Source organism: Leopardus geoffroyi, chromosome A3 (assembly GCF_018350155.1).
Source record: "Leopardus geoffroyi isolate Oge1 chromosome A3, O.geoffroyi_Oge1_pat1.0, whole genome shotgun sequence".
NCBI lineage: Eukaryota > Metazoa > Chordata > Mammalia > Carnivora > Felidae > Leopardus > Leopardus geoffroyi.
In genome coordinates, this window is record NC_059336.1 from 95,870,054 (window position 1) to 95,881,665 (window position 11,612).

The 11,612-nt window shown below is 37.3% G+C and overlaps 1 protein-coding gene across 5 annotated transcripts in view; it reads left to right on the top strand.

Moving 5' to 3' along the window:
- Window positions 1-11,612, top strand: part of CTNNA2 (catenin alpha 2) — a 1,108,364-nt gene that overhangs the window by 865,986 nt on the left and 230,766 nt on the right. For all 5 annotated transcript variants that reach the window (XM_045446647.1, XM_045446648.1, XM_045446649.1 and 2 more), the window contains exon 9: window positions 3,306-3,458. In XM_045446647.1, the coding sequence (XP_045302603.1) occupies window positions 3,306-3,458 (153 nt within the window). The remainder of the gene's footprint in view (window positions 1-3,305; window positions 3,459-11,612) is intronic.

The following is an 11,612-nucleotide window of genomic DNA, read 5'->3' on the forward strand; positions in this document are numbered from 1 at the left end:
TGTGTGTGTGTGCGTGTGTGTTTTAAAATCTTGTGTTCATATTGACATTTCTTCTTCAGATCTAGGGATATAGGGTTTTTCCCAAACTTCTTCTATATGTCACCTTCTCTCTTCCACACCATTACTCCTCATTAACAAGAGCATAGGAGATAAGAGATAACTTCTCATGACTAATCGTTTGCTTTCTTCTGCCTTTAAACACAATAGTATTAGAACACTAATAGTAATACTACCACCATAATTAAAATTACATAGAACAGATAAAATATTTTTATATATCTTATTCCCTTTTTCTTCTTGTTTACAGTGTTGTACTGTATCTTCATTGCCAGAGCCATGTAGCTGCTTCATACGACAATCTCCCTCATTTAAACATCATATAGTCTTAGTTCTACAAACAAGTATATACCTAATGCTCACTGTCAGTTTCATGCTGATGTTTTCTGAGTTATTTTGGTTGTTAAAGATCTTTCTTTAACAGATTCTCTGACAGAGTCTCATGAGAACAATATTTTCTGTGTTCTTGCACATTGATCAAATTTTGTCTGTGCCTTCTATTCTTCAAAGTCAGTTTTGCTGGCTGTAAAATTCTTCACTCACATTTTCTTTCCTTGAGTATCTTAAATTATAGTACTTAATTTTCTTCAGGCATAAACCTTTGCTATTGAAAAGTCTGATGATCATTTGATTTTCTTTCCTGTATGAACCATTTGTTCTATTTGTCTAAATACACAAGGATTTCTTCCCCTGTTTTTATTTAGAATCCAGTTTTTTTGCCTGACAATTTGCATTAGTCTTCCTAGGTACATGATATATCCTTTCAGAATGTAATTTATATGTATATGAAAGTGTTCATAAATTATGATTTTTAGCATTTGTTTTCTGTTTTGCTTTTCTTCTTCAAGGACATCTGGTAGCCAAATACTGATTTTTTTTTTTTTTTTGTCTATCTTCAGTATTTGTCACTTTTCCTTAAATCTTTTAAAATATTTTTCTAAGAATTTCTTCTGGATTTTATTTTTTTCCTTCTTTCCTCTTTCCATTTCTCTTAAGGCATTTGCTATTGTATTTATTCATTCTTGTTCAGTCTTCTTTTTTTAAAAAAAAGATTTTTCTTTAATTTATAATTCTTAAGTTTCATGACCTCATTGTATATATTTTTTTCTTTTTGTAATTTATGTCTTATTTAATATCTTATATAATTTTTTAGTGTATTTGAATTTTTTTGAGATAGTTTACAGTTTTAATCTGTGTTACAAGTATATGTTTCTGGCGTGGTTTCACTGTGTATAAGGAATATTACATTCCTTATTCTTATTTTTCTTATACTAACTTTATATGAGTTTTGACCTTGATAATTTTAAGTTGTTCATTTTTATGTGAACTCACTTTCCTTGAAGGTTTAGAAAGAGGCCTGATGGACTTAGCTATTCTATCTTTACAGAGCTCTCACTTCTGTTATTTTTGTCTGATTTAAAAAATATGGTTGCTTGGCTGGTGACATAACCTGGCTCTCTGCTCACTTCCCCACTTCCTCTGGGCCTTTTTCTTTTACCTCTGTTGTCCCTGTCAAATTCAATTTGGTTATACTTCCAATAGTTTCTCCTTCATGTGGGACTCTGTCCTGGAAGAGAGGCTTGGCAGATCAATTTTAAGTGCTCACTGCACTCTTCCCTTCAGACCTTCTGGCCATGGGCTCTTCCACTTGCTACCTTATAATTATAGGCATATTATTTCATATTTCTCAGTCCCATTTTCTTCATTTGAAAAAAAACTTATATAAGAAAGATCCCTATCTCATGGTGTTGTTTGGGGGATTAAATGATGTGATATCTTGGGGTGCCTGGGTGGCTCAGTTGGTTAAGCATCCAACTTCAGCTCGGGTCATGATCTTGCATTTGGTGAGTTCGAGCCCCACGTCAGTCTCAGAGCTGTCAGCATCGCAGCCTGGAGCCTGCTTCAGATTTTGTGACTCCCTTCCTCTCTGCCCTTCCACCGCTCATGCTCTGTCTATCTCTCTCTTTCCCTCAAAAAAATGCATAAACATTAAAAAAAATTTAAATGATGTAGTATGTAAAGATCTTACTTGAGTATCTGCCACATTGTATGTATCCAGAATATATGAGCTAACCCATAACCAACATTATTCCTGAGCTGTAGTTTAACACATGCTGCCAAATAAGTCACTAATTAATATTAACTTTGCATAGACTTTATGTATTTTATGTGGTGAAATACCAAGCCCAACTCAGAGGTAAACCAAACTAAGTTAGATTGCACACATACGTACCTTACAGTAGTTCGTGCAAAAAGGAATGGAAATTTGTAATTTGTTCAAAGTTCTCCTTCTTCTGACCAATAATAGATATGCACGTGTCACCCTACTAAAAGATTTGCCTGAATACTCCTCAATAGGTACATTTGTTTGGAAAACATACACATTGTTTACCATCTTCACTTGCATTTATTTGGGTGTTTTCTCTCTGTACACATCCTGAAAATCATGAACAAAGCAGCACTGAGGTAATTATTCAGGTAAAGTTTCTCTTTCTTTCTTTCTTTTTTTTTCATGCAGCTGCCCTGCTTCCCATTTTAACAATGTGGAAATGATATGTAATTATGCATTGTTACATATTCGGATATGTTTATTTTTACTTACCTTAAAGAATAATTCTAAGTACTTCTTTCTGGAGCACAGCAACTATCTCATCATAGTACTTGGGCAGAAACATTTTTGAGATTGTGAGAGGTTTCATGTTTCCACTCTATCAAAGTCAAATAATGTATGTAGAAAGGACAGGTTACTGCAAAACGGTAAGATTTTAAGGGTAGCTTCAAGGCCCAACCCTTATCTAAAGCTGCCCCCATTTGCTGGTTGATGCCTACATTTCTCCATTTTTAATGAGCCTTGAACTAAGTTCTGAGTCCTTGAGCTATATCATGATTCAAAACTTCTTGAAGGGAGACATTTGGGCCAATGAAGGAGGAAAAAAGACTTTCTTTAGGAGAGGGCCTATAATATATTAAGCTAAAGGCCACATATGTAACTTTCAAATTAACATTTAATATAGTTAATTCAGAACAGTGTATCAATCATCTCTGTTTTCTTTTGATACGATAAGCACTGGGAAAATTAAAAACAGTTGAAACATTATTTCCATGGATAATGAGAACTGGGCAGAGTTTAGAAAAATTTTTTATTCTCAGGCAGTAATTTAATCCATATTGCTAAGTGAGTAATAGACTCATAAATACCATTCTTCTATTCCTTAATTGTGTGTGTTTTGTTTTTGTTTTTACTGCAGCTTCGGAAAGCAGTGATGGATCACATATCTGATTCTTTCTTGGAAACCAACGTCCCTTTGCTAGTTCTCATTGAGGCTGCGAAGAGTGGGAACGAAAAGGAAGTGAAGGAATATGCCCAAGTTTTCCGTGAGCATGCCAACAAGCTGGTGGAGGTAAGTCAGGAGAGGCCTGAAGAATAGAACTTATTGATGGGTTTAGTGTCTACACACGCCCTTTCGAATTTCAGTAGACAGCCCTTCTATGGTTTTCTGGTTTTCCTGGAGAAATAAAGTCCTGGATGCTGCCTTTTTTTTTTTTTTTTTTTTTTTTTTTTTACCCTTCTCGTGATTCCATCTGCTAACCAGAAGCAGGTTATCAGTATTCTTTCCTTTCTCTATATCACAATTCTAAACATGTTCTGGAACACATCTCCTAATTTTCCTGAACAATAGGTAGAAGCTGAGGCAGGAGAGGTAGAAGGGATGCTCCAAAGTGCCGAATGCTAGCTTTGATTTGAGAGAATAGAATTAAAATTGCCGAATGGAGGTTTAAATGCTTCCCTTTTTTTCCTCCTTATCCTTCTGTCCACTCCATGCCCCTCAGCCTAGATTAGCTGGCCACATTATATGCTAGTGAAAAAAGCATCTCACTTTCCCCAAAGAGATATTGGGATTCCTGATGAAAGATCTTGGGACAGTTGGAGGAGTGTAATTTCAGAGTCGTAAGTATATTCTATGTGTTAGAGAAATCTCTGGAGGTTGTTTTATAAGTGCAGAATTGTGCTATGTAATATTGGAAAAATATTATTCAAGGACAACAAAATGAAAGTAAACTGATAACCAGGCTGCTTGTATCTAGGAGCTGAAAACCAACAGCTTGGCAAAGGTTGGATTTAGTGATGTGGTCTGACTAGAAACTTAAGAGATGTTAAATAGAAAGTGTGTGTGCTTGAAGAAAAGAGTCTAGGAGGGGTGAAGATCCTGGCAAAGTTAGGGAATAGTTATCAGGGCCGGTCTGTAAGCACTTGAAAACAACAACAAAACTCTGGTATATCCCCACTTTAATTCACCATGGCAGCAGTCATCAAGTTGAGTGTGCAAAACCCTGGGCCAGAGTATTGGAACACTTGAACCCTTGAACTTCCCTCCATAATCCCAGTGTCTTGAGGCAACACCAGCCTGGAACTAAAATTAGACCTACTTATGACATCAAGGCAGTCTCTCTAGCTCTGTCTCCACCTGCAAGTCAAGAACTCCATCACCCCTCACATTCCACCTACATGTTGCAGGAGTTCACTTAGCCATTGAGGAAGCCAGAGTCTTCTCAAGGTTGACCTTCCTTGTTTTGAGAAAGAGAAGGTAAAAAAAGAGCAGAGGTAGAGTGGGAAGGGGAGGAGGAAGAAGAAAAGAAATAATGCCGAATGAATGCTACGAAAGTTTTAAATATTCATATGTAATAAAATAGTAGTATTAACATAGAGATAGACCATCACATTAATGTAACTTCATTGTTTACAAGATAATTGCAAAACTTATAGAAAGCATTAATTAATGATGTGTTGTAGACATTGTGGACAGAAAGAAGGGACATGAGTTCAAAGTTGTGTGATAAACATATCCTATTTCCATTCTTGTCTGTGTCATTCCGTAATCCTGTATGTAGCCTCATTTGAGATAACACTTGAGCTTCAAACTTGATGCCCTGTGTAAATGTGAGCCCAAGTAGCCCTCATGTCTACTCATTCTCCCTTCTCCTATGATAGACCCTGGACCCAGTCACCATTTCCCCTCATCCCATCTGTAGGATTCACTGTAGAGGTGACCAGCCACTGTGAGTGATCCCTGACCCTCAACTTGTGGCAGAAGCAGAAGGTCAGTCAGAACTCCATGGTTCAGAAAATCATTGTTTTGCTTCCCTCAGTTATTCCCTTTATTGCCCCTGAGTGGTCACTGCAGGCAGCAGCACTGTGGAATGTCTCCATGCCCAAATAATATAGGGACTAGGATGGGACTGGCCTGATTGGAGAGGAACTAGAATAAACAAAACATTTCTGTAGGTTATGTCCTGCAAACAAGTGCTATATTGCTGATGTATACATGTAAAAAAAAAAAAAAAGCTGGCTCACTGGGCTGAAAGTCACTAGTTTTCTAATTTTGAAAGTACTTATTGTACATCTGGGTTGCTTAGTCAGTTAAGTGTCTGACTTCAGCTCAGGTCATGATCTCATCATGGTTTATGGTTTTGAGCCCTGCATCGGGCTCTGCGCCGACAACCCAGAGCCTGCTTCATATTCTCTGTCTCCTCTCTCTGCCCCTTACCTGATCATGTTTTGTTTTGTTGGTTTTTTTTTCCTCTCTGTCTCTCTAAGATAAATAAATAAATACACAAGAAAAGAAAAGAAAAAAAAGTACTTAAATAGAAATGGGCATCTTTTTAGACCTTAGTTTTTGTGTCTGTAATATGAGAAATTTGGTTAATATGTTGATTTTATACCCATTGATTTTGATAGTCCACCTACTAATTCCAGAAGTTTGACTGTTTCCTTTTGGATTTTCTTTATATCAATCATGCTGTCTGTAAATTATGACAGTTATATTTCTTCTTTTCCAATCCTTATACCTTGTTTTTTTCCTCCCATTGTTGTACTAGTGGGGACCTTCAATATGATATCGTGGTGATAGACTTTTTTTGTTTCTTCTAGATCTCCATGAGAAAATTTTAATGTGTTATTACCAATTGTATTGTTTCTTCTAGACTTCTTGTAGATAATGTTATCAGATTAATTTAGTTCCCTTTTATTGCTCATTCACTAAGAATATAGAATTGTATCAAGCAAGTTTTCTGCACATTTTGAGACAATTAAATGTTTGTTTGTTTGTTTTTGTCTCCGTTAATATCCTTCAGAAGTGTTGGTATCTAAATTATGCTTTTCCTCAAAAAAAGAGTAAAAAAAAAAAAAAAAAAAGAGCAGAAAGCCTGCCATTACTTAGTTTTTTAAATGTTTGGAGGAATTCACCAATACGGCAACCTGAGCCTGGGTATTTATTTGAGGAAAGGTTTACACATTGCAGATTCAATTATTTTTAATAAACGTAAGACCATTAAAATTTTCTATTTCTTTTTGTGTCAGCTTTCATAAATTGTATTCTAGGAATTTGTTATTTTTATTTAATTTTCAAGTTATTTGGCATAAAATTATGTATAATATTCTCCTTTTAAAACTAATCTGTGTCAGGATGCCTGGGTGGCTCAGTGGGTTAAGCATCCAATTTCACCTCAGGTCATGATCTCATCATTTATGAGTTAAAGCCCTGTGTCAGGCTCTGTGCTGACAGCTCAGAGCTTGGAGCCTGCTTTGGATTCTGTGTCTCCATCTCTCTCTGACCCTCCCCTGCTCATGCTCTGTCTGTCTGTCTCTCTCTCTCTCAAAAATATATATAAACATTAAAAGTAAAAATGAATCTGTATCTGCATTATTATTTAAGTTCTTTTACTCTTTATAGTGGTAATTGGTGCCTTCTCTCTTTTTTTCTCAGTTCTGCAAGAGGTTTATAAATTTAATATTATTTTTTATAACATAGCTTTAAGGTTTGTAGATTTTCTTTGTTTTCTATTTTATTTATGCTGTTATTTTTATAGTTTTTATGCTTTCTTCTGGTATGACTTCCTGTTTTTCTAACTTTCCAAAATCAACAATCACATTATTGATTTTTAGCCGTTTTTATTTTAGTAATATATGCATTTAAGGCTTAATTTTTCCCTAAGCTATGCTTTTATCTAATTATTTTCTACTGACCTAATTTTTAGCTCACTCATCCTGCTTCCATTTGTGTCCAGTATTCTTGAAACTGATTTATTAACTTCAATTGTTTTAAAATTTATAGCCAATTCTTGTTTTGTTTAATTGATTCTGGTTTTCTAGTAAAATTCATTACTAGATCTCTTTTAAAAAAAATATGTTAATCATAGTTATTTTTAAAGTCCAAATCAAAGAACTCCAACATTTAGGTCAACTTCTTTTGTGTTTTATAGTTGCCCCACAGAGGGCAGCTCTTCCCCACCCACACAGAAAAAGTGGCTTGCATTTAGAGACTGATGATGCAGCATACCAACAGAGGGGGTGAGCGGGTTCATTAGACATAAAAAAGGACTTTTGAGGAAGGCACACAAGCTAGTCCTGAGTAGCTTCAGCAAAAACAAGAAAAAGTGGTTTTGGGTTTTATTTTGTTAGAGGGGTGGACTGGGGTCGAGACCTCCATGTGTGACCTGGGCTTTGAATGGTTCAAACTTCCCTTTTGGCATCGAAAAAAAGGTGGGCTTTCATACGAGGTTGCCCAGTTGTGGGACAAGATGGAAAGGGGGAAGAGTGGAGCTTAAGAGCTTTCAGCAGTCAAACATTCAAAATGGAGTAAGATCCTGAATTATGATTCACCCCTAATGTTTGATGAAATGTGCAATGTTTCATTTAATTGAATTTGAATTTGTTTAAGCTGTTATGGAGCTCTATGAGGCTTCCAAAATGGAGGCAGACTTTTTTTATAGCATCTGTTTTTATTATTTGATTTTTATCTTGATTATGGCCTTTTAAAAAAACATGTTAGGTAATTTTTTATTGAATGGCAAACATTTTTATGAAAAAATATAAAGGATCTGTGTTTTAGTGTTTTGGGCTGCTAGAAGAAAATACCTTGGACTGGGTGGTTTATATACAACAGAAATTTATTTCTCACAGTTCTGGAGGCTGAAAGGTCCCAAGGGCAAGGCAGGATAATGGATGCATTCTGGTGAAGACCCTCTTCCCGGGTCATAACAGGTGCCTTCTCACTGTGTCCTTACATAGTGGAAGATGTAAGGGATCTCTCAGGAGTCTTTTGTAAGAACATTAATCCCATTCATGAGGGCACCATCCTCCTGACCTTAGAGCCTCTCAAGCCTCCACTTCCAATATGATCATATTGGGCATTAGGATTTCGACACATGAATTTTGGCAGATAACCAACATTCCGACTCTGTAGTTAGGCTACTGCTTTCTCTTTCCAGAAAGTATTCACTGTACCCTAAAGGGCAGCAGATGTTGTGATGAGCACCGGGCATTGTATGGAAGTGTTGAGTAACTAAATTTTACACCTGAAACTAATATTACACTGTATGTTAACTGGAATTAAATAAAAGCTGAAAACAAAACAAACAAACAAAAAAAAGCAGCAGAGAGATAGATCATTTCAATCCAAAGACTGACATGATCTGAGCCTAGTTTAACCTTTTTTAGGTTTAAGCTACCTTTCTTTTACCCCAGTACTATGGAATGGGGCTGCCAGCCGAGGACCAGATGTGTTACTAAGTATCTCAACTTATTTCTGAAGCAATTTCTCCAGTTTTTGTTTTCCTGTCATGATAGGGCTGAAAACATGGTTCTGCTTTTTGAATGCTTTTAATGTGTAATGTAACAGAGAAAGATCTTAACAGGATAAAAACAAACAAACAAACAAAAAACCTGTGACCAGGTGCCAGTCTTTGAACCTCCCTTCTCTCTGAGACCTTTGCTTTCTTGGATGTCCTGGATTCCAGTGTTCGCCTCTCCAGATCTATGAGATTGTTGGAAACTCTAAATAATTATCTTCTTCTCAGCAACAACCTTTTATGTGGTGTCTCGGTTTCTTTTTCAACACAGAATTAACAAATGTTTGGGAAGAAAAGTGAAATGCACAAAGTTAGGGACCCTCAATGAACATGTCTTCTTGAGCAAGTGTGGTTTGTGACTCCCTTGGCAGTTGTCTCATGCTTTCAAGGAAATTATTTTTATGCTGTATTTCTAGTTGTTCTCAGCAGGAGGGTGAGTCTCTCTTTTTTTTAATGTTTCTTTATTTTTGAGCGTGCGCGCTTGCGCGCGAGAGAGCGCAAATGTGCTTGCAGGGGAGGGGAAAAGGGGCAGAGAATCCAAAGCTGGCTCTGTGCTGATAGCAGTGATCCTGATGTGGGGCTCAAAGCCAGGAATTGTGAGATCACGACTTGAGCCAAAGCCAGAAGCTTAACTGACTGAGCATCGCAGGAACCCCAGAGAGTGTGTCTCTTATTGGCTACTCCTTTATGGCTGGAGTTAGAAATCCCCGAGAGAGCTGGTTTAGGTAAGTTTGCAGGGGCTTTTCTTTGTTTCATTAATATTTTTAGTCAGATATCTCTTTTTTCAGTGGAAATATTGAGCTTCCATACCTGAAAGAAATACATTAATTGATAACAACAGTTCTGATTGGATTGAAATAACCATCCCAGTGCTTCGTCCATTTCCTGTAGTTCCTTCGCTTAGCGCGCCCTTCTGCCAAACACCACCTCACAATCCTTCCAGGGCACATTTGATCCCTATTTAAGAACTTCTGATGGAGCTCTGAGTTGCCATTAGTATAAATTACATAAGCATTATATTTCAGATAATTTTGAATTAAGAATGATTACATAAAATAATCATTGAATCAATGGTGATAATTTTAGCTCTTCAACATTTTTTTAGTTATTGAATTTCATTATAGTATATCTACTTTTCCATCAATTTGTATGATTTTTTTCTCATATTTCTGTGCCACATTCTCCCAGTTTGGTATTTGCTGTTCACAGAGATCAGCGGGATGAAGTCAATGGAAGGTGTCACAACCTATAACACTATGGTGTGGTCCTTAGAACATCTGTAACAAGGGCAGTTTTAGTGCAAATAAAATATTAGCAAAATATGAATCAGAAAAAAATAATTTGGCCTTTCATAATTACCTTAACAAGTGAAATTTTATGGTTTTCTTCCCCACAGTGTAACATTTAATGAAGACAAGGTGAATTTACACCAGGGTTTGTTGATTAAGAGAATTTAACAGGTCAGCTATGATGCTTTGGGATCTATAATATCAGCCATTATAGGACATATCACCAGTAGAAATGAATTATTTTCAATGTAGCTGTTTTGCCTCATCTCCAGAATCCAGCTAACTCATCCCCTCTGAAGGCTGGCTGAGGGCTTCAAGGTAAAGGTGACTCTGAGGGTGTGATCAGAGCTGATCAGAGGACCCCTGTTGTACCTCCTTTCCAAGGCTTGTCGAGAAATGGAATGCAAAGTATGCCAACTTAGTACCAAAGTGATGCAGTCTGGGTAAGGGCAGAGTGGATGTAAAATGTGGGCAAAATAAGCATTGTTACAAAGAAAATACAAGCTAATCTGGAAAATGAGATGCAGAATCAATACAGCTGTTTTCAGAGCCTCCAGACTGGTTTTATCCCTTCCATTGCTTTCTGACTCAGAGTTGAGGCGCTTCTCCTATTTCTCCCCCTACGTCTCTACCATGAGCAACAAAAGGGTTTGTATGTAAGCTTAAATGTGCCATTGTCTGTCAGACTGCAGTGTCCTCCCAACAGTCATCTCTCATATGCCTGGTCCTCCTTGAGACCCTTCTGCACATGGCAGAACTTCAAAAATGCAAGTTGATCATGCAGTGTTCCTGCCTGAGGCCATTCAGAGACTTCCTATTGTTCTTAAGTGAAAAACCAACATAATAAAGACCCATGCAGGGCTTGCATGATCTGGCCCCTTCTTCAGTCTCTAACTAGCCTTCTTGCCCTCTCCTACTTCCCACAAGGTATCAGCCTCACACAGACCGTCTTCCACTTGTGGGATGTGCCGTGCTCCCTCCACACCAGGCTTGTGCTTAGGTTGTCTATTTCCCAGCAGACTCCCCATTCTACTTTTTCCTCTCATTTCTAATCATTGTTCAGCTTTCAGCTCAAACATCATGTCCCTGAGTGGGATCAATTCCCTGTGTTTTTTATTTTCAGGGAACACTATTTACTTTTGATTTGCACACATCCAGCTCTACTATTGTATGCTATTTCTCCTGCCAGATAAGCAGTTCCTTTAGAAAGGGGCCATGTCTAATTGATTCCTAACTAAATCATAGCATGTGGCTGAGTAGTTAGCATATAGCAGGTATTCAATAAATAGATGTTGCCTAAAGAGTGAATAAAATAATGAATGCAGCCAGGGATACTGCCAACTTTTTGGCTCTGGGATAATATATTTTAATAGCATGGCTGCAGGGGCTGAAGGTCCCTAAACAGGTGCCTCTTGGGGTCACTAAAGAGGCATTGTGCTTATTTAATTTCCTAATTACTGCAAAGAAGGAACCTCAAATCTAAGAAGGACTAATGCGGAGAACTCCCATTTCTACTGAGTAGAAAGACATCGCTGTTTACAGGCTTAAGAGAAGCTGAACAGACTCTGTCATGATGCTCCTGAGGTAGTGCCCCTAACTCTGCTGTCATGTCTCCCCAGCCCACTGCCTCAGGAGCAT